Here is a 23,128-nt window from a genome sequence, read left to right as displayed (position 1 = left end):
AGGCATTTGACACCTAAAAAGCTTATTAGCTAACCAGCATTCTCTCTCTTATTCTTTTCTTCCTCATTTTTTCCTTTTATATCTATATATATATTATTTTATATATATATATATGTATAATAATTGTAATTTGATTACTCACAATATTCTTAAATGGGATTTATAAAGAAATAAAAGGACTTAAGAGAAGAGATACCACTAGGTTGACATTTTGCGTTTGCTGGTTCAAGTTCAACATTTAACAAAAAAAAAATGAAAAGAAAAAATAATAAATAGTGTTATGAATGTGTATATATTAGTATATTACCTTAATAATATTTTATCATTCTCACAAAAAAAAAAAGAAAAAATAAATAAATAAGATTTCATCATTGTTCAAACAAAACAAAAAATGTGTATATATATATAGATTTTGTCAACTCTTAGTATATTTTTTTATAAATAAATAAAGCTAAATATAATATATCCAAAAAAAAACAAAAAATGGTTAATATATAATAAATTATGATATATTGGGTTTGGGTGATATATAAGAGGGGCGCGGCCGCCCACTATTTCTCAGAGCAGAGAAGTGTATATGTCTCATATGTGTGTATCTTTCTCGCTTTTATAACCGAAAATTTCGTCATTGCTTTATTTCCACCCATACCAACAATTTCCAGAAATCACCCAACCCAATCAGGTAATCACATTATCAACCAAAAACTTCTCTCTCTCTCTCTCTCTCTCTCTCTCTCTCTCTCTCTCTCTCTCTCTCTCTCTCTCTCTCTCTCTCTCTCCGGAAAGTTTAATTTTGATCGAATATCAGTTGATATCCATCCATGGTGGAGTTTCCAAGTTAATGTAATGGACAACTTTCTCTCTATTCCCAATAAAGAGTATAGGAAAATTGAGGAATCAAATAGATTCTCCTCTTATTAGCTTCTTTCGGGGTAATACCTGAGTTTCCTTTCCTCTGTTTTACGAGGAATTTACCGCGATAGAAGAAGAGAACTTTTGGTCGAGAGGAAACAAATCATAATACTTTACGGTCTTCCTCTGTTTGGTTATAGCGTAAAAAAACAAAATAGGCCAGTTTCGATTTACAGCCATGGATACAGAAGTTGAAGAAGAAGAAGATGAAGAATTGGAGGAGTTCGTCAGAGAAACTTTCTTGTATGAAGAAACTGATATGAATTACGAGTTTGATGCGGCTCGTTTCTTCGATTTCGATCGAACCGAGACAGATTGGGAGGCCCGAGAAGCCGAACGCTGGTTCGAATCAGCCAGAGGTTATCCACCTTCACGTGAGTGTTCTGAAATAGCAGTATCATCTGTCTTTTTCATTCGTTCACTCATTCATTTCTGTAGCTTCATTCTGTACTGTTAATCCCTATTTTTCCATTGAAGAACAGAAATGACTTCTTCATTCTCTCCTTTTAAACATTCGTTAGCATAATCAAGGAGGGAAATATATGTAGTTTATAGTTTCCATAGCCGTATTGTGAATTGAATCATTATCCATCCTCTCCATTTATTCTTCTTGGTTTATTTTTTCAACGTATAGCTTTCATTATACGATTACATTGGAATAAGGATAAAGGTGTACCAATGGGAGTTTTGACCACGTCTTCTAAATCCACAGTCGTGAACTCAAATAACAGAGGTACGGCATTAATATTATACATATTGTAGTTTCGCCCATTTTTTAAAAGACTTTCTTTTTATTTATTTGTTTGTTTGTAATAATTGTTTGCATAGTGGAGACTAATAATAAATAATTAAATCTTAATATATTTTCAGGGGCCAAAGCCAAGTCTACAGTCAAATCAACTATTACAAGGTGTTCAACTCTAATGAAGCCCACAGCAAGCCATTTAGCGAAACAACGCCAGCTTGTACATTCCATTCCATCAATGAGGTTGTTTATTTATTCTAATTAGTAACAGCTCTTTTCAGGGCTGGTTTTTACTAAGGCTTAATCAATAAAATGGTTTTTTTTAATAAGACCTTTGGAACTATTATAACTATTATAATTTTTAGAATTTTTAGTTATGTGTCTAACTCTGTTTTCATGTAATATCACTCATAAACTTTTAGGCTTCAAACGAAATTAGGTATTATTGATGAGGAAAGTTCACAGAACTCCTCAGTTGCAGAGGAGAAAGCTACTAAAAGACAAAAATTGGAAGGTGGTTTCTTAAGCAAGGTACACTAAAAGTTGGCATTGTAGTCAGTTTAAGCATGTCATTGGGTATTTATCCATTATGATCCTTGTCTTATGCTTAAAGAGAATTCGAATTCGAATTTATAATAGGAAATTATAATCAGTGCTTTCTTAGATGTGATATTTTGTCATACATTAATAGGGAATTGAGACTGAAGATTTGAAACCATATGTATAATGTACACATTTGAAAAACTTGATTTATTACAATTGTGTGAATTTGACAATGCAGGCTGCCCAACTAAAGCATAAAGCTCTTTTGTTACACAAGAAGCCAAAAAATGTAAAAGAAAACCCACATTTTGATTTTATGTATTTTTTTCACTTTCTTTTTTACTGAGAATTATTACTGCGAAAACTTCAAAAGTGAATTATATGTTACAATTTAAGTTTGAATTTATATGTCACCCCAGTCATCACAGCACGATGATAGGCTTGCTAGCTCAGTAAATGCCAAACTTAGAGCTACTATTCCTAGAGAGCCTGATCTTGAGACAGCGCATAGAGCAGAACGACGTAGGTATATTCACTTCTTTCTAGATTACTTTGTTTTTTAAAATTTCAAACTCAGCTTCATGATATCATCATGCTTCACGTAATGCGTTTACATTGATTTCAGGAATAAGATGAATGCAGAATCAACAAAATCAAATGCCCATACCTTCAAAGCTCGTCCTTTGAACAGAAAAGTTCGTATTTTTATTTAACATTTCCTTTCTCTTTTTTCTTTTTTTGTCAAAAAGAAAGAATTCTCATTAATCAAACAGCACCAACACAAAAACAACTGCTCATACAAGCACCAAGAATACCAACTGCTGATTACATTTTGCTAACAAACTCCATCACTGCTAAATCTCTCCTAGACATATTCCTGGTGGTGTAAAGAAAAATTCTACCTTTGACATTTAACATTTCTTTATCTGGAAAGAAACATCATATAGACATTTAAACTCGAAAGAAATAGTGGGCGATTCTTTTTTATTTTTTTTCTTATGGGCTGTCTTGGGCTTTGCAGATACTCGAGTCTCCATTGACACTTCATAGGAGGACCGAACCGCAGCTACCAGAGTTTCAAGTAATTAACGGTGTTTGTTAACACAAACAAAGTGACTCTGGTACTAAGTATGCTTAATTATATTTAATTTTCTATTTATTTTTCCCTTTATTTAAAATTTCAGGTATTTCGTCTGAAGACATTGGAGAGGGCTATGGAAAATACGTTCAATAATAATGTAATTCATTTATTTTTATTTTGCATGGATCATTACTGCAATATTTTGTTCATTAGGCCTAACAGTGTCATTGTTGCAGCATACAAATATTCCTTGGAACAGTTCAAACACAGAGGGAAAAAGGTAATTCATATGTTACAGTTAAATCGCAGACATAGATAACCTGCCATCCATTAAAGATAATATTTATTTCTTTCTGTATAAAGATTGGAAAGATGAGATGCCTAGTAGTGTATTTTTCACAATACTTCATGTTGCTGAATGCATTTCTGAATAAATTAGTACATGTCTTTTCCCCAGACAAAAAAAAAGTAGCTTATGCAGTGCAAACCAGTTCTCCTTGGCAAATGACACGAATTGACATGAACAATAAGATAAATATCATTTTACAGAGTGCATGCAAGAGTAGTCTGATGTTGATAGTGGTACTGTTTTACATTTATTTTGTTACTAGATCCAACTGTGTCGACCGATTAAGGCAAGAGAAAAGGGAAACAGTTGATAACTCCCAAGATTCCTCTCCTACAAAAAAGGTTCTTAATTATTAGTTTTGCTTGTGCTTTCAGTTAAATTTGTGCTATTATTATTGTTATATTGTGTTTTTTCTTTGATTTTTTTTATGATAAATTTTATTGTTAATTATCTTCACTAACCTAGTGCAGAAACTTGCCAGCGATGGAAAACTTTGTATCTTTCGTAATATTAAACAGGTAACAATGATAGCCTCTAGGTAATCTTATTTTGTTTTGTTCTCTTTTCTTTTCTTTTTTACCTATATTTCTTTCCCTTTTTTAGAGGTCTAATTTTTCAACTGATAAGAGGTTTCAAGATGAGCCACCAATTCATTTGTTTAGTAAGGTATGTAACTATAACACTGTTATATAAATATATATATAAATTTCCATAGAGTGAAGTAACGAAAACTGTATATTAGTGTCACCCCATTTATCATAATTGTTTGGCAGCTCCGCCTTACATCTGAAGACCAAATAAATACAAGGCCAAGCTCAGAAAGTACAATGCCCATAAAGGTTAGTTTCTTTCAACTTTAATTTGGTATATCTTGATTGGATGTGCAAATCGTATTGCTTATTTGATTGCTTTGATAATTTGAATCAGGGCACAATAGAAAAAACGCCATACTGTTTGTATAAAGAAAACGAGGTATATGAACAAATTACTGATACATAGGCATTAATAGAGGGAGCAATTATTTGTGTTTTATACGCCTTATTCACGGTGCTATATGTTTAAGTTGTAGATGAGCAATTTAGTGAAAGAAAGACCGCAGAGGTTAGGTGGAATAGATTTTGTGGACTGTGGACGCAATCGGAGGATCCATGAATTTCAACAGAACATTAATAGGTATATGCTCTAACGTGCAAGCACATTTTTGATTCTTTTCTGTCCTTGTCCTTTAGGAGTAGTTTAAACAAAATGGATTAGAAAAATAACTAAATAAAAAAAATCTGGATTGCTTGCTCTATAAGAAGTAATCTTACTTAACGATAATAACTAATAAGTAATCATTTACTTAGCCAAAAAAAAAAAAGTAAATCATTTACTTGATTGTTTCTCTATCAAATAAATAAATATAATAGAAATCCAAATGGTTAGAGATTTTTTTTAGGTGAATGGTTAGACAATTTAAACTAACTTTTTTGAATTTTAAATTATAATCTGAATTAGAAAGAAACAATGAAACATGACTGAAAATAATTATCAAATCTCTCTCTTAAACATACGTGAAAATGTAATTACTTTTATTACAATAAAAATAATTAAGATTTGAATTTTTTTTTTATTAGACCACAATACACTAACTACTCACTTTGGGACACTTTAGAAAACACACACAACTTAGCACACCCTAAGAATTCACTTATTTGTGCACACACCACAAAGGACACGAGGTCCATATATATAAATGTTATTGGTCAGTGGTCACCAACTAAAAATTTGCTAGAATTTTCTAGCAATTTCTTTGGGCTTATGTCAAAGGCCCAAGTTCTAGATAGCACTTAATTTATTTCAATATTTCTCAAAGTTTCTAGAATGTTCAAGGTAGTGTTGACTTTTAACACTCCCCCTCTAACACTTTTTATATTGAGTTTTTTTTTTTTGAGACTAAGCTTTTTATATTGAGTTGTTCTCTTAACTTTTGAAATCTTAAAACATTGAGTCCTTTAGTGAATAAGTTTGCCACCTGGTTTTTACTTTTTATTTGGTGCATCTCCAGCACTTATTGAAGTACTTTCTCTCTGAAAAATAGTAATGCACCTCCACATGTTTTGTTCGAGCATTAAATACTAGATTCTCTGCTAGACGGATAGCAGACTGATTATCACAATAAAATAGCACTACAGAATCTGTAGATTAGTGTAAATCCTTAATTAGTTGCATCAACCATGTACTTTCTTGAGCAGCCATTGTTGTTGCTCTATACTTTATTTCTGTGGTTGACAAAGACACTGTTAGTTGTCTTTTGCTACACCAAGACACTACTCTAGATCCAAGTTTAAATACATACCCAGTAGTTGATCGTCAGGTATCATGGGACTTGTTTGGCATAACTTATGCTTTTACTTTTAGACAGTAGAAGAAGAGAAGTAAAAGTTTAAGTTTTTTATTTAGTATTTGGATTTCAATTTTAAAAGAACTTCTTTTCTATTTGAAGAGCTTTTATAAGTGTTTGGTGGTAGAATATAAAAGCTCTTACAAATAATATATATCAAATTTAATAATAATAATATACTTCTTTTTCTTGTTTAAAAAAATTAATCTTAAAAAATAAAATAAAAATATATAAACAAAACTAATCTTTAATTTATTATATAATTATTATTTAAAACAATTATTACATAATTACAAAAATAACACTAATCCTCATGTTTATCTCAACATGAGTTCGGCTACAATTTTATCACGGACAACTCTCATTTCACTCTCATCTCTTGCTAAGTTAATATTTTGTACATCATCGTCTACAAAATTATTATTTGCTTCATCATAAGACGGAAAGTCCATATCATTAATAGTCTCCCTCCTAATAAAATTATGTAAAGCCATTGAAGCAGTAACAATAACTACTTGCTTATCATATCCATAATTTGGCATTTGATGAAAAATTTGCCAACGTGCTTTCCATACACAAAAACAACGCTCAATAACACTACGTAATGATGAATGTGCATGATTAAATACTTCTTTATAGCCACTAGGTTGACTACCTTGTTGAAATTGAGGAAGATGATATATTTGCCCTTTATATGGAGCTAAATAACCTTTCATATTTGGATACCCTGCATCAACTAAATAACACTTACCTGCAATAAAATAAAATAAAAAATCGTTAAATTAAGTTTCAAATCATATTTACATAATTAATATTTATAAGTGATAACAACATACTATTGGGTGGTTTAGGAAAATTTAGATTTGTATTTCTTAATGCTTCAAGAAATATACGAGTATCAGGTGCTATTCCTTCCCATCTTGCCCACACAAATGTGAACAGCATATCAAATCCACATACAACCATAATATTTTGCGTAGGACAACCCTTTCTTCCAATGTATGGAATCTGTTTATCTACGGGAAGTGAAACTCGAACATGTGTTCCATTTATAGCTCCAATACAATCCTATTATAACAATTTCAGAAAAATAATACATTTATAGATTCATAAGTAGTAACATATATATATAAAGATTGTGTATTCAAATTACTTTAAAGTAGGGTCAATATTTCGGATTATTTCATATATAATACGAGACTTTGTCAAAATTTTTAGGTGGTTTGATTTCATCCAAAGCAAGCATACTTATTTTTTCCAATACATTTATAAATTTTCTACTAACAGTTTCTCACTTGAATGTTGAAAATATTCTTGAATCATTACATTATATGTTCCATGTCCTAAAATCATCATAAATTGACTCTTCTAGTCTCAACCCTTTATTGGACTTTAACCCATAACTTCTCAATCTATCACATAGTTTACAAAAAACATGTTTTTCCATTCGAAACATCTCATGACATCGTCGATCATTTCCATTAAGTATTTCCATCATAAATTTCTAACCAGTGTGAGGTAAATTTCTACATGGCTCCCTAACCAAAAAGTTATTATGGTAATATATTGATGTTCTTGCAACGATAATGACTAGCTCATCAATTTCCATTTCTTCAATTATAGCTTATTGTATACATTCTTCATTCATATGTTCTGTATCTGATTTACTATCCATTCTACTATAGAATAAACATGTAAATATTTAATTCAATTATTAAAAAAAAACAAATAATATTATTCAAGAAATTAAATAAATCAAGTTGTTCAAGAAATAAAATAAAATGAACTAAACAAACCACAATATTCAAACAAGTAAAAAGAAATAACATCTAATTTAGAGAAGTTCAACTCCTGTTCTTTCAACCAATCAATTTGATATTTAGGCTCCTTCAAAGCAACAAAAATTTCCCTATTTGCTTTCTTCATGAACAAATTAGTACCAACTTTGAATAGGGGGCTCATTGGTCACAACCTGGAAGTGTAGCTAATTTATCCATCACTTCTTGAACACTACATCCAGGAGGATCGGTAAGTATGTATGAGCTCCTATGTTTTATTGCCTCACAAATTTCATCAAGTTGTTTGGACAACTTTGTTGTTGTAGAATTATTCCTTTTTCCCTTCTTAAATTGCTTCTTATTTGGGTCAAGTAATTTCTTCTTTTTTCTCATTTGTTGACTCACTCTCTCATGGTCACTTTCGTTTGAATTCTCATTGATCTCTATATCATTATGATCCTCTGTGTATAAAGGAGGAAGTGAACTAGAAGTTAGCGTCGAAGCTCTAGCCCCTATAGCGATAACATCTCTAAACAACTCATCTAACTTGAAAGAATGTTCTAAACCTGTCACTCGAAATTTAGAAGCATCAAGATACTTTTGTTGATTGATTTATTAATCAGAAGATAAAATAATATGATTGTTATGTACATAAAGAAATCATAATTATAAGAGGTATGTATAAAAACCTACTTGTAACTTTTCCTCCCACCATTCATTAAGAGCATTAACTATTTGTCTTTGCGTGTTCCAACCAAGTCCAGTCTCTCCTCTAAGTAATGAATCTCACAACTGTCACTCCATTTTAACATTATCCCAATGATATTTTTATTTTTTTCGATCCTAATTTGTACCCGTCTTTAAATTAAATTTTTCAATAAAAATTTTCCAACCTAATTTGCTTAAATGTGATCCATTTTTATTGCCAGCTCTCACTTGTTCTACAGCTAAATTAATCCATTTCTCATGTGTTGTTGAATCCCAAACAGCTTTTGATTTTTCTTATGTTACCTCAGTTTCCATTTTATTTAAAATAATATGAGAAGTATAAACAAACACACAAAATAATACTATATATTATTCTATTCAAAATGGCAGGAATGACAATAATGATTATTAATGATCAACCATTTAAAAAAAAAACTACAAAATAAGAATGTAAATTATTAAACAAACATGGTAACAATTTAAAAAAATATATATAAATATAAAACACTTCAATAATAGAGAGATTTTAATCATCATTGTGAAAGAAAGAATATATGACAATTGAATAACATGTATATAAAATTTTTATCTCAATCACATTATTTTTATGTACATAGATGAATCAAACTTTATGTATAATTATCATTATGAAGGAAATGTAAGAAATTTTACCATTATGAAAGAAATATTTAAGAATTAGATTCTATGTATATAAGCTTGTTAAATTAGTGTATGTGTATTAATATGATTACAAAGTTAATTAATATAAAAAATTATTTTATTATATTTATTTTTTAATTTTTTTTAAATTAACGTATAATTGGGATTTACAAGAGAGTCTGTGTTTCTTACATTAATTAACAAACAATGATATTATAATGTATTTCAAAAAAAAAAAAAGATTCTAACTTAACAAGAAAGAAAAAAGAATTAAAATAATTTAAAAAATAATTATTTTTTTACTGCTAACAAATCAATTACAGTCTTTAGAAAAAAAAAAAATTGTTCGTTCATTTTGTTGTGATCAATATTCACAACTTTAAAAAGAAACGAACTCTTAAAAGAATTTTTTTTACTTTTTTTTATTATGATTACAAACAAGTTGTAAAAAGTACTAGTTAAGATTTTGTTTAGTGCTTTTAAAGTCAAAAAAATACTAGTTAAGATTTTTTGCATATATAATTTTTTTAGGGTAATTTTCTACATATATAATACTAATAACAATATTCTTTTTGCCAATTAAATACTAAATGAAAGGATCCTAGATGAAATCCACCATATATAAAGAAGAATGATTGTTCATATTCATGCATCATCGAGAATGAAAAAAAAATGCAAAATTGCAAAAGGCAAATTAATCTATTCATGTAAAATATTTAATAGATTCTAATGAGAATAAAAAAGTTAAAGAATATCAACCTTCAATTATTTTGACAAAGCAATAACTTTATTTTTTTTTCTTTCTTTAATAAAAATAGTTGTTGTGATTTTTTTTTACTGAAGACTATTAGGTTTTCATTATGAGAAGAATATGAAAATATAACATTTAAGAATGTGATTTAATTATTTTTTTTTTTAAAAAAAAAAGTGTAAATTAGGTATTATAAAAGATTCATTAAACAAAAAAAATAACTTCCCTTATTTTTTTTAGAAGCGCTTCCTAAAAAAGCTAGTGAGTCATTGCTTCTCTTAAAAGCTCTTCTCATATTTTATCCAAACATATCTAAAAGTAGCTTTGAGACTTCAAAAGCTCTTCTAAAGCCATGCCAAACAAGCCCATGATCTCCAGCATAATCAGCATTGCAGTAGCCAACAATCTTAACCTCATCACCTTTCTTATAGAATAGACCATAGTTAATGGTATCTTTGACATACCTCAGTATTCGTCGTACTACTTGTAAATGTGGCTTCTTTGGTTGTTACATATATCGGCTCGCTACTCCAACTGCATAAGAAATATCTGGTCGAGTCAATGTAAGGTAGATTAGGCTACCTACAAGTTTTCGATACCTTGCTTCGTCTTGCAAGTCGTTTTCAGCATGAGCACATAGCTTGGCATTAGCTTCCATAGGTGTTGAGATGGGCTTACACTCGAGCATTCCAAATCTTTACAGCAAATCTTTAGCATACTTTTGCTGACAAAGAAATAAGTCTTCCTTAGCTCGGTCAACTTCTAATTCAAGAAAGTGTTTCAATTGTCCAAGCTCCTTCATTTGAAAGCGTACTAATAGGTTCTCCTTTGTTTGACAAATTTTTGCGTCATCATCTCTAGTGATAATGAGATCATTGACATATGCCAGAACAATCGTGATTTTTGCTTCCCTTACCTTGACGAATTTTAAGCTTGAATCTGTATGTGTCATAGAATATTTGCTTTTTACTAAGAACGCAGTAATCTTTCCATACCATGCTCGTGGAACTTTCTTTAATCCATAGAGCACCTTTTCTAGTTTGCAAACATAGTAGGGATTTGCTCTATCATCAAATCCTCTTACTTGCACCATTTATATCTCTCGGTCCAGTTCTCCATGTAGAAAGGTATTATTCACATCCATCTACCATAGCCTCCAATCTTTACTAGCTACTAGTGCTAACAGAACTCGCATTGTTGTAATCTTAGCAACTTGGCTAAATGTCTCGTCATAATTTAGCCCATACTGTTGAGAGAATCCTCAAGCTACTAACTAAGCCTTGTATCTTTCAATTGAGCCGTCAGGACGGGTTTTTAATTTGTAGACCCATTTGCATGAAATGGGTCTCACTTCCTCCGGCTTTGGCACCAACTCTCAAGTTTGATTCTTTGCTCGCGCACTTATTTCTTCTTTCATATTGGAGTTTTGGTATGCCTCTTCATATGACTCTAGTTCTATGAAATTTTCTTCTTCAGCTACGCAACATTAGCATATTTCAGATTTGGCTTTCGTGCTCTTATTGATCTCTGATGTTCTGGTTGCCTATCATCATGTCCTGCTCTTTGATGCACCCTTATTTTCCATGGATTCTGAGGTGTCTTGTCTTCGGTGTTTTCTTCTTCATCTGTATCTCAAGTTGGAGGTAACTTAATAATTTGCTCCCCCATTTTCTTCTGCAATTCATCTTCTATTTCTTTAGAATCTGGTAATGCTTCCTTTTGTGATGACCACCATGATGATGTTTCATCGAAGACCAAATTTCTTGATGTTCTGTTGGTTTTCGTATCCCACAAAGATACATCGTATCACCTTTTTTGTCAAATTTGCTATGTAGGTGGCTTGGCACGAATACGTAGCACACGCAGCCAATTACTCAAAAGTGACTTACTATAGGTTTACAACCCCACAGTTTTTCAAAGGGTGAAATGAACCCTAACTTTTCTTGAGGAAGTCTATTGATGACATGAGCTGATATTTTCATTCCTTCTTGTTCTTTACATGTAGCATGCTTCGACATCTCTTTGCAAGGTGGCAATTCTTCCTCTCAACTACTCTATTTTGTTGTGGCGTATTTGCACATGTGAATTGATGGCATATGCAGCATTCTCGAAGATACTCAGAAAATTCATCGAGGTGCATTTGTCACCGTTGTCTGTTTGGAGGCATTGAATTTTCTTCCCGACTTCTCCTTACACTATTTCTTTAAACTCTTTAAATTTTGAAAAAGCTTCGGATTTTTCTTTCATAAAAAAAAAAAAAAAAAACTCATACGTACCTTAAGAATTCGTCAATGAATGTAACCATGTACTGCATGTCCCTGATTGATGGTTTTTTGACTCGCCCAAACACATCAGAATGGACCAACTCCAATGGTGCTTCGCTTTGAACTTTGAATCTTCATATGGTAATTGATGCGCCTTACCGTATTGGCAACCAGCACATACGATCTCTGTTCTAACCTCGAGTTGAGGAAGACCCTTTATCATATACTTCTTCATCATCACCTTCAGTTTATGATAACTGACATATCCTAGCCTTGCATGCCACAAATCTATTGTTTCGTTCTTCCGAGTCTTATCTACATAAGCGGACTCTACTGACATTGCATAGACAGACTCTAAGCGTCATCCTTTCATCATCGGTGTTCCAAGGATTTTAAGATCTTGGTAGATCTTGACATCTTGAGGGCCAAATACGACATGGTGACCTGTCACCGTAAGTTGTGCCACTGATAGTAAGTTTTCATCATCCTAGGTACATGGTAGACATCTTGGATGGAGTGAAGCTTCTTTTGGGTTGAATCTCGGCGTGATTGTTGTTTTACTGATGTGTGCGATCGGTAATCTTGAGTTGTTGGTTGTAACCACTTCGCGACCACCTTTATATTCTGTCATGTCCTGCAGCTTCTCTTCATCTCCTGACATATGATTTGAGCAGCCAGAGTTGACTATCCAATCATTATTGTAGTCGATCTTTCTTGGAACAAAAGCTGTCAAAGCTATTTCTTCTTCCTCCATTGCGAATGATGCTTCTGCATCCAATTCTTCATTGCTTGCCTTTTTTGCATTTGATGTGGATGCATTACCTTCTTCAGTTTTCTTCTTGAACGGGAAACCTTTAGCTATGTGGCCATACTTTCCACAGTTGTAGCATTTTTAATCAAATTTATTGTTATTCTTTGATTGACCACCCTGTTTGTCTTTATTTTAAGCTCCTCTAGTTTGGGAGCTCCCATGATGACTATCCTTATCATCATATTTTCTAAAATTTCTACTAGCATTTGGTCGGGGTGGTCCTTTTTCTATCTTTACTAAAGAGTGTTTCTTCATCACTCTTTAATGAGACTCCAAACATTTGCTTAGCTAACGCTTCTTGGTCAGCTAGTAAGTTTTCTAACTCAACAAGAGAAGGTTGGCTTGGCCAACCTTGTATTGGAGCAATAAAGTTCTAAATTCTGGCCTTAATCTATGAATAATAATTCTTCTAATTCTAGCATCAGATATGCCAGCACTAGAGTCTAATGTCGAAATTTTGCGACAAAGAAATTTTACCTTGGTGAAGTATTGGTTGATTGTCATGTCGCGCTGCCTGATTGAGAGAAGCTCATTCTCCAGAAGTTGTAATCTCGTATTATTCTTCATGGTGAACAGTGATGTGAAAGTATCCCGTGCTTTTTTCGGTGTCTTCGCCGTCCTGATGTGTTCCAACATCTCATCTTCGACTGTGGTTCGAATCGTAAACATGGCTTTGCCTGCTTTATCTTTTATTTCTTCCAAGCGGACGCGTCCTTCGATTGTGTGACTTCATTGCCACCAACGCAAGTTTTGGCCATGGAGATATGCCTCCATTGCATTGACAACATATTGAATTTTGGTTGTTAAGTTTCTTAATTTCGCCAACCATTTGAAGGTCACCCATCATGCAAGCTCCATAGTACTAAATCACACACGATCATTGTAAGAAACTCAACAAACGACTCTTTGATATAAACCAACCAGACCTATCCCTGATACCACTTGTTGGACACGACAACGTGTGAAAACGTAATTACTTTTATTTTTACAAAAGTAATTACACCAAAATTTGAATACTTTTTTATTAGACCACAATATACTAAGTACTCACACTTTTATTTTACCACTAAACACCTCTATTACACACTTGTATATAACTCACACTTTAAAATACTTTATCTTTAAATTGGTGGACTTTAGAACACACACAACTTAACTTAGCATACATTAGGACTTCACTTGTTTGTGCACACACCACAAAGGACCCAAGGTCCATATATATGGAGGATGTTGGTGGGTGGTGACCAACTAAAAATTTGCTAGAGTTTTCTAGCAATTTCTTTGGGCTTATGTCTAAGGCCCAAGTTCTAAATAGCACTTAATTTATCTCAATGTTTCTCAAAGTTTCTAGAATGTTCAAAGTAGGAGTTGACCTATCAACACTCTTCAAATCTGACTTTTTTTAAAAAGAAAATTTTTATATTAAACTCAAAAAAAAAAGGTTGAATTAAACTTGTTACAGTGTCCAAACAGTTGATAATTTTACATCACAAAAAAAAAAAATAACTTAGAGTAATTTGCAGTGTAAATATTTAAATTTAACTTTCGATTATAAATAAATACTTCCTGATTGTAGATAAATAGCTAAGTTTAATTTTTTACGGCAATAATACTTGTTATATTTTTAGAACTTTTGTATATACATGTCCATTAAGTGTCAAGTCATTATATGTGTCAATTTTTTATTAGTATATTTAAATTAAGTTTTAAATAAAAAAAAATAAAAGATTTAATGACCTTGACTATTGAGAGAGTGTTATGTAGCTATTGACTTGACACTTATGAACCAGGTACCTCCTACGAAAGTTTTAAAAATATAACTTAGGTATTATTTCTGTCAAAGAATTAAACTTATGTATTTATCTGCAACCGAAAATTATTTATCTATAATAAAAAGTTAAATTTAAATATTTATACGGCAAATTACTCGTAAATTTATATACTCAAATCAGGGAGTCTTATCTTATGAGGCTCACAATAAAATTTTAGCTGCTTGTAGTTTGGCGAAGTATACTTTTCGGTAGATATTTATATTGTAAATTCTTTTTTTTTTTGAAAATAAAGGAAGCTTTATTAATAAACTTCTTTCATGATTACATCTCGAACATCAGGAGTAAAATCATTACTCCTAAAAACACGATCAGCGACAAAAGATGAAGCTCGAGCAACAGCATGAGCAACACCATTAGCAGATCGTTTAACAAATAAAATAGACACATCACTAACACCTTCCAACAATGTCTTACAATCGGAAATTACACCCCCAAAGTATGAAAACATAGGAAGTGGACTACGCAAAGCTTGAATCACCGTAAGACAATCAGACTCAATGGTAACTCGATTCCAACCTTTCTTTTTGAGCCAACTCAATGCCTCCCTCACACCCATAGCCTCAGCTAATTCTGGAGTTACAGCCCCGATTTTACAGCTAGAAATTGCTTCCAATACATGCCCCGTAGCATCCCTAGCAACACAAGCAAAACTATACCTGTTAGGATCAGAGAAAAAAGCCGCATCGGTATTAATTTTGATCTCTCCTGTTGCTGGTTTTTGCCAAGAAAGAGCACCATCGGCTGCTGTCAAAAAAGCAGCAGTAGGAACGTACTCTTTGTCTTGCGCTTTACTCCGTTGTTCCAACATACTCGAAGCCAAGACAGTGACAGTCGCCACACTAGCACTTTTATCCTTCCAAACACAATCATTTCTAGCCTTCCATATAGCCCAACAAGTCATGGCTATGATCTTCCTTTGATCCCCCTCAAAAGTTTGAAAGCAAGCCTCTATCCAACCTGTGAAAGTACCAACATATTCCAAATCAACATCTATTCCCGTATTGATCCAACAAGCCCGAGCAAAAGAACAATCCACCAATCGATGCAATATTATTTCATTATTGGAAGAACACACAGGACAAATTGTATCAATGTTGACATGTCTATACCGAAGCATGGATTTGGTTGGTAAATTCTTAAGTATATTGTAAATTCTTAAGTGATATCACTTCAGTAACTTCATTTATTTTTTTTAATTTTTTTTTTTTTTTTTTTTTTTTGAGGTTAGTTACCCAGGCAATTTTATTTTCTATAAATGGCTCTTTATTACTTAATTCCCCGCTTCTGTGCAAATATGATTTTTGGAGTTTTATAACTTACATAAAATAAAAATAAAATAAAAATGATAATAATAATAAAGTTTAGCTATTTTTTGGCGTCAATTCATGTGCAAGTTTTAATATTTATCTGTGGGAGTAAATGTAATCTCAATCAATGCCACAGGAGCCTGGACATATGCTGAAGTCTCTACACAGACAGTCAATGCTTGAGTAGGTGTATCACTACTCGTGAAGAAATTATGCTAAAAAGTTGGTTGTTGCCCTCCTTTAATCAACCGACGCCCACAATTTGTATGAAACCACAATCTGTAGTTTCTCAGACAGATAAATTTGAACTCTCTTAATAATTAAGGTTTAAATTTAAAGCAAATGATGCTCGTTCATAAGCAGATCCCATTCATTATAAATAACGTTATGCTGTTAGTATCAGTTGCCGATTTTAAAAGCAGCAGTCCCGGTTGGGCTCTAATGTTTTTCTCAATCTCCTAAATCCCATAATAGAATTATATATCCAAAAAACTAGCCATATGGTGAGAAGTCAAATCCCCGTTAAAAACAAAATTAACTTCCCAGAACTAACTATAGCTCTTTCTAATGACATCCTAAAATGTAGTTGCTGTGACACAAAGTCAAAGGGTGTTCTTTGATATAACTTCACCAAATCTAACGAACCACTGAGCATCAGACGAATTATTCTCCTGCTGCTTCACTTTTGGTAGCTGTTGTCCGTTGTCAATCAAAAATTTGGCATAGTCAATAGTCTTCGGAAGATTAGAACAAGGTTTAGTCACAAGATCAGAGTCGGGAAGGAGGGAGACCAAGAATCTTGCAACCTCGTGCATGGTTGGTCTTTCCCTTGGATTACGTTTCGTACATAGAAGAGCCAGTTGGAAGGTCTTCCTAACATGTCCCAAGTCCAAGCAGGTAACAGAAACCTCTGGATCGACAGCGTCCATCACCGTGTCACTATCTGCCTTGGACAATATCTGAGATAATGTTGACACACAAGGTCAAGGTAAATAAAATGAATGGGTTAAGAAAGGAAAAAATTATAACTCAAAATTAGGTATATCGGAACATACCAGTTGATGCAAGTTTGATTCGTTATCAACAGCTTTCTTCCCTGTTAGTAACTCCAGAAGAACTATCCCAAAGCTATATATATCAGACTTTTCGTTCAGGCGAGATGTGCGTGCATATTCTGGATCAATGTAACCAATAGTTCCAAGAACATAAGTTGAAGCGTGGGTCTTAGCAGTTGGAATGCATTTAGCTATCCCAAAATCAGCGAGATGAGCCTCAAAGTTTTCATCCAGAAGGATATTTGAGGACTTAACATCCCTGTGAATAATTCGAGGGTTGCAATCATGGTGAAGATAAGACAGCCCCTGGGCAGCGCCAATTGCTATCCTTAATCGTGTTTCCCAGTCAAGTTTCACTTTTTTCGAAGGTCCTGTAATTAGTGCCAACCAAAAGAGCAGTTCAGACTAGCATAACTTTTCATCAAACCTTTATTTTTTTTTTATTAATTTTGTGTATGAGCGGGAATGAAAATTTCTTTAATTGTTAACAATTGTGAGCATACTAACCATGCAGTAAATCCCAAAGAGATCCATTCTTCATGTAGTCATAAAAGAGTAGGTTCCCGAACTGTGATACACAATAGCCATGTAGACTGACAAGATTGCGGTGCCGGATGCTACCAATAGTTTCAAGTTCAGTCTCAAACTCCAGCAAGTTGTGCTGATCATTGTAGAGTCGCTTAATTGCAATTGGTCGGGAATTCTTGAGAACACACCTATACACTGTGCTTGAAGCACCATAACCAATAATGTACTTCTCGCTCAAGTTCTCAGTTATCCTCATTATATCATCAAATGTGTGAATAGCCATGTCCATGTGAAGAATAACTAATTTGGAAGAACCTGAAGATGGTGAAGTACATAAAAAGTAAGATTATGGTAAGACTTATTGCGGAAATAACTGGTAGAATTGATGAAATACCTTGACCGATCTTGCCAGATCCTGTAATCAATTCATTTGGTTGGTGGGATTTGTAAATGGCAACTATTACCAAGGATAGCAGTGTTATGAATCCCAATGTCATACATACAAGTGCAGCTCTGGAGAATACTGGTAGCATACGGATAAGAATGACAGCTTGTCAAAAACCAAGGACAACCAGCAAAATCTTTGATGCAAAACCAAAGCAAATTACACACAAAATCATACCTTTGGATTTTGGCACATAAGGTCTGCAGATTGACCCCAACCAGTTTCCACACAACAATGGATTTCCTATGAAGCTGTCAAAGAACCCAAGAACTCAACAGAATTGAATATTAATACCGCATTGCAAATATCGGAATTAAAGGAAGCATGCATACCTGTCTGGTGACAAATTAGAAAAGTTCCTAGTAGGAGGGACAACTCCAGACAGATTATTGTAAGAAATATTCCTGGGATGTACGGACACACGAGTAAATAACAATCATAAGGTAGGCACATAAAAGAAAAGAAATTCAAGGATTGATAATTACAAGGAAGCAAGACTTAGACAATTGGCAAGCTGAGCAGGTATCTCCCCATGTATATTGTTGTTGTTAAGTATCCTGTTAATAAATTTCTTTTTAACAGTATGCCTTAGAAAGACATTAGAAACAGAAGCAAAAAAATTACACTTACAAAGACACAATGTTCTGCAACTGTCCCAGTTCTACCGGGATGTAACCGGCGAGGTTGTTAAAAGACATATCACTGTAAAAGTAAAAACAGAAACATTAGTCCTTGATAAAGGTTTAAGATTTTTGAACAAAGTTCAGGCAAGAGAAACACATCAAATATCAGTAAGAGCTTACATGGTCACTATACTTCTGAGGTTCCCTAGTTCTGCTGGCAATTGACCATCAAGATTATTCCTACTTAAATTTCTGCATCCATATTTGACAGTTTGGAATAATTTTAAAGATGGAATTCCTCGCAACGGAAACCAAATTACCAAAAGGAAAAAGAATGGACAATAAAATGGCCACACTTACAAGGTGAGAAGGTGCTCTAAATTACCAACAGAAGCTGGAACAGGCCCTGAGAATCTATTGCTGGACAGATCCCTGAATTTAATAAAACATTTATTATCCTCTGCCGTCCAAATAAATGGTTGCAGGTAAAAGGCACCATTAAAGAACATACAATGTATCAAGATTGATAATGTGGCCTAACTCCATAGGTATCTTCCCTCTGAAACTGTTTGCTGAAAGGTTCCTGACGGTCCAATCAAATTAATTACCATTACTATAACAGAAGATACCATGAGGTTGCACTAAAAATGAAACAAAATCACGTTATTACTAACACTTACAAGTAAGTCAAACTCTCCAAGTTCCGAAATCCCAAAGGAATTGATCCATTCAAGAGATTACCATGAACATTGCTTTGAGACATGCAATAAGATGCAGTTAGACACAGTTCATAAGATTAGCATAAACAAGCGTATGAAAATATATACAAAGACAAAATTCGTGACATCATACAATTGATTTAACGCCGTGCAGGAACTGATATTATGAGGAATTGGTCCTTCAAGGTTATTATTCGCAAGATTCCTGACATCTCAATATGTAAATGAGCTATTCCACATTTTATCAAATAAATTAACTCAAATGCAAACATTTGAACTTACAACTCAAACAATTGTTCCAGCTTTCCAAGTTCAGGAGGAATTCTGCCAACCAGTTGATTATCATTTAGCTGCCTGCAAAGTGATTCCTTCAGTAACTTAATACACAAATAAAAGGAAAAATATTTAAGTTTGTCAAATAAGGCTCACAAATAGCTAAGTTTAGACATATTTCCAAGCTCAGGAGGTATTGGCCCAGTCAGCTTGTTCCCATGAAGATATCTAGTTAAAAAAGTCAATGCATTAGAAACCAAGTTTCAGTCAATATTAATGCAAAACCATTTTCTTTTTTCTCAACTATAGAAACTCACAGTTTTCCAGTGTAAGATAAATTGCCGAGTATTGCAGGAATTGGCCCAACAAGTTCATTTTCACTCAAATCCCTGAAATACACATAGTAGTAAACTATATTAGACTTTTAACAAGCAAAAATATAGGTATGTTAATTCAAGTTTATGTAAAAGCACTTACAGAACAGCAAGGGCCTGCATTAAACCAATAACCTCAGGTATCTTCCCTGTTAATCTATTTCCTTGAAGAGACCTGCTTAACAAGTATTAGATGGGGATTCTATGTTGAACCATGACCGCTAGCATTAAGAAACTGCAGAGTTAAAAGAAAAAAAAGCTGGAAAGCTTACAATGTAGCCACTTGTAAAAATCCAATGTTATATGGAATTTCGCCAGTAATCTGATTGTAGGAAATATCCCTAAACTCCTCAAATTAATGCCAAAGAACAAAATCACAACCAAGCCATATTTAGAAATTAAAAATTAAAACTCAGATGGAACACATACAATATTTCAAAACTAGTACAGTTCCCAATGTTGTCAGGAATCGGACCAGTTAAATTGTTTCCCCGCACATCACTGCAAATAATATAGAAAACCTCCACAGATCAGAACATAAACTAATGAAATCGTATGAAGAACACTATGGGTTAGGAAGAACAGGTACTCACAAATACCACAAGCCAGATAACTGACAAATATCAGGTGAGAGGGTTCCAGTCAATGAGTTGTCTCGCAATCCCCTACCAGACGTACAAGGCATTAAATAATCGTAAGTATACTTAGCATGTAAACAATGATCAAGTGGAAAAAGAAAAAAGCAACACTTAAACAGTCCCAAGTTTAAAACATGATATACTTACAAGTACTGGAGTACTTCATTCCAATACAGTATTCTTGGTATCTCACCTCTAAGCTGGTTCCGAGCAAGATCACTAGCAGATTTCAAGGCCAGCAAAAATATCAGCACAAACAATTAAATTAAAGAAACGCATTCAAAGGCATAATATAACAATAGAGCTACTACTACTTCATACAGCAAGTCTAACTAACAATGCAAAATGTGAGTAGATATGCAAACAAGCAATGCGCAGATCAAGCTAAATCAATTACGAACTCACAGAGTTTTAAGGTTTGGAATCTGGGTAAGGGTTGATGGGATTGTACCGACCAATTGATTGTTTTTCAGATTCCTGAATAAATTAAGCAGTTAAGCTATTAAAAACTCTTCTCTCCACAAACTCATATGTAGTGAAACATTACAAATAAAAGACACTCACAAAAACTCAAGTTGCTTCAACTTCGATATAGAAAAAGGAATATCACCATGTAGCAAATTATCAGATAAATCCCTGCATGAACGAATCATAACATCTTCGGTTAATGTAGAAAGACAATGAGTACTGGCAGAAAATAGGCCAAACACAACAGGATAAATCAACACAAAAGAACAAATAGAAAGAGAATAATATATTACAGATGCACCAGGGAGGCAACATTGCCAATCTCATCGGGGATTTGGCCAGTCAAACCGTTGCCCTGTAAATCTCTGCAATTTTTCAAACATAAAAAACGTGTCACCTGTATGTTCTTGTACCTATATTGTTGTACTAAAAAATAATACGCTTACGGGAAACAAGTAGATGATAACTCTTACATCGACTGTATATTTCTCAAATCTCCTATGGCAGGTGAAATTTCCCCACCCAGGTTTAAATTTGACAAATTCCTACCAGGAGAAAAAAAAAATAAACAAGCTTAGAGAAAAAGTGATCCATGAGCGAGTAACTTCAGAAGCAAAATAGAGGTACCGCAAAGATTAGACTTACAGTGAAATTACGGAGAGGCCATCACCATTACCGTCGCAGATAACTCCCCGCCATGAACAGAAATCGTCACCTTCATCGTTCCAGTCAAGTAACACATTCGCTACGTTGCTAAATGAAACTTTGATCGATAACAAGGCATTTCCTGAATCACCATTATTTAAAACAACTTTTTAGTTGGATATTAAAGAATGTAATTAATTACAGTTCAAAATACATATTTTAATTTAAAAATAATAAAATATTGATTAAAGAAAAGAGCGCAGTTCCCCGTAGTAAGAAAAACACAGTTGATAAGCATGAGAATCTGGTATTTGCGACATTCTCATAGAGATTCTGTAGGTCTCCTAAGAAAATGGACGGAGAGAAAAAGAAAACTTCTAGGGAAGGAAAACCATTAGAAAGTTCAACAGGCTTGACTTCACTCACGAGCCGTACAACTTTGAAAAAGCTACTTTTAAGCTCAAAATCGGACCATTTTGCTTAGCACTCTTTTGGTCCAACCCAACTACACAAAAAGTAGCTACCATTGTAAGAGAAGTTCTGGCTACGATTTTCTCATGCTCACACACAATGTGACCTACACTTCTCTCTACACGACAGAGTCCAGCTACCCACATTTCAAAAAAAAAAATGGCAAAGCAATAGTCCATAAACACAAAAGAAGTAAATGTTAGAGTAGAAATGAAGACAAAACAACCAACATTATTACCCTCGTCGTTAAGAGAGGAAGAAACCGGACAAAGAACGAGCAGTAGTACTGCAACGACGACGAAGTGGACCTCGTTCTCCTTCTTCTGTCTCCACCATTGCAAGAAAGCATACTCCTCCATTGAAGAGACAGCAATGAAAATGAAGTGAGTCGGTCAAAAGAGAGACGATATGGTATATTTTTTCTCTCTCTTTCTCTGACTGATAATGATATATAGAGAGAGATAATGAGAACAGGCGTTTAGCGTGATCTGTAAGGCAGAGAGAGAGAGAGGTGTAATGAAGAGAGAGAAATACGTAAACGGCGGTGAAGCGACGTTAGTGATTTCTGAAAGAAAAGTGGCAGCGGCCGTCATTCGTACTAATAATACTATTAGCCATTTCCCGAAGCACTTTTTTCGTTTTCCTTTACTACTACAGCGCGTGTTTTCCACCTTCTTTGCAGCTTAACCTTTCTAGTTTAGTTTACAACTATGTAAATACTTTTGGTTAAGTTTACATTACACCTGCGCCTCATTTACGTCCTAA

General features: G+C 33.4%; 2 protein-coding genes across 4 annotated transcripts; one reads left to right on the top strand and one right to left on the bottom strand.

The window, feature by feature from the left end:
- Positions 1–536: 536 nt before the first annotated feature.
- On the top strand, positions 537–16,713 carry LOC115716743 (protein TPX2). 2 transcript variants are annotated; one of them, XM_061115816.1, is made up of 17 exons: positions 540–1,286; positions 1,547–1,645; positions 1,783–1,900; positions 2,080–2,188; positions 2,439–2,489; positions 2,620–2,726; positions 2,826–2,895; positions 3,222–3,281; positions 3,385–3,438; positions 3,518–3,561; positions 3,893–3,971; positions 4,101–4,148; positions 4,234–4,296; positions 4,404–4,469; positions 4,558–4,602; positions 4,700–4,803; positions 16,261–16,713. In XM_061115816.1, the coding sequence occupies exons 1-17, from the start codon at positions 1,091–1,093 to the stop codon at positions 16,277–16,279; spliced, it is 1,332 nt and encodes a 443-aa protein (XP_060971799.1). In that variant the 5' UTR covers positions 540–1,090; the 3' UTR covers positions 16,280–16,713. The 2 variants fall into 2 exon arrangements, with proteins under 2 accessions (XP_060971800.1, XP_060971799.1); XM_061115817.1 differs by lacking the exon at positions 16,261–16,713 and having other exon boundaries at positions 537–1,286; positions 4,694–4,803.
- On the bottom strand, positions 16,457–22,927 carry LOC115716742 (LRR receptor-like serine/threonine-protein kinase ERL1). 2 transcript variants are annotated; one of them, XM_030645636.2, is made up of 27 exons: positions 22,602–22,925; positions 21,893–22,034; positions 21,721–21,792; positions 21,541–21,612; positions 21,344–21,415; positions 21,185–21,256; positions 20,927–20,998; positions 20,735–20,806; positions 20,571–20,642; positions 20,414–20,482; positions 20,245–20,316; positions 20,085–20,156; positions 19,924–19,995; positions 19,777–19,848; positions 19,628–19,699; positions 19,456–19,527; positions 19,287–19,358; positions 19,136–19,207; positions 18,956–19,027; positions 18,783–18,854; positions 18,638–18,709; positions 18,485–18,556; positions 18,330–18,403; positions 18,102–18,230; positions 17,687–18,022; positions 17,180–17,550; positions 16,457–17,083 (listed from the first exon to the last, which is right to left on the bottom strand). In XM_030645636.2, exons 1-27 carry the CDS (start codon positions 22,720–22,722, stop codon positions 16,727–16,729), a joined length of 2,967 nt encoding a protein of 988 aa, XP_030501496.2. In that variant the 5' UTR covers positions 22,723–22,925; the 3' UTR covers positions 16,457–16,726. The 2 variants fall into 2 exon arrangements, with proteins under 2 accessions (XP_030501496.2, XP_030501497.2); XM_030645637.2 differs by lacking the exon at positions 18,638–18,709 and having other exon boundaries at positions 22,602–22,927.
- Positions 22,928–23,128: the final 201 nt, after the last annotated feature.

This window comes from Cannabis sativa, chromosome 5 (assembly GCF_029168945.1).
Source record: "Cannabis sativa cultivar Pink pepper isolate KNU-18-1 chromosome 5, ASM2916894v1, whole genome shotgun sequence".
NCBI classification, from domain to species: Eukaryota; Viridiplantae; Streptophyta; class Magnoliopsida; order Rosales; family Cannabaceae; genus Cannabis; species Cannabis sativa.
This window is presented reverse-complemented; position numbering and strand designations above follow the sequence as displayed.

Excerpts from the sequence above, each read along its gene's own strand:
- LOC115716742 (XM_030645636.2), bottom strand. The coding sequence starts at position 22,722 with ATGGAGGAGTATGCTTTCTTGCAATGGTGGAGACAGAAGAAGGAGAAC. Across the intron at positions 19,996-20,084 it reads TTATCTTACACTGGAAAACT|ATATCTTCATGGGAACAAGC; the intron begins GTGAGTTTCTAT and ends TTTTTTAACTAG. Across the intron at positions 18,557-18,637 it reads TGTCTAAGTCTTGCTTCCTT|GAATATTTCTTACAATAATC; the intron begins GTAATTATCAAT and ends CGTACATCCCAG.
- LOC115716743 (XM_061115816.1), top strand. The coding sequence starts at position 1,091 with ATGGATACAGAAGTTGAAGAAGAAGAAGATGAAGAATTGGAGGAGTTC. Across the intron at positions 1,646-1,782 it reads CGTGAACTCAAATAACAGAG|GGGCCAAAGCCAAGTCTACA; the intron begins GTACGGCATTAA and ends ATATATTTTCAG. Across the intron at positions 4,470-4,557 it reads AAAGTACAATGCCCATAAAG|GGCACAATAGAAAAAACGCC; the intron begins GTTAGTTTCTTT and ends AATTTGAATCAG.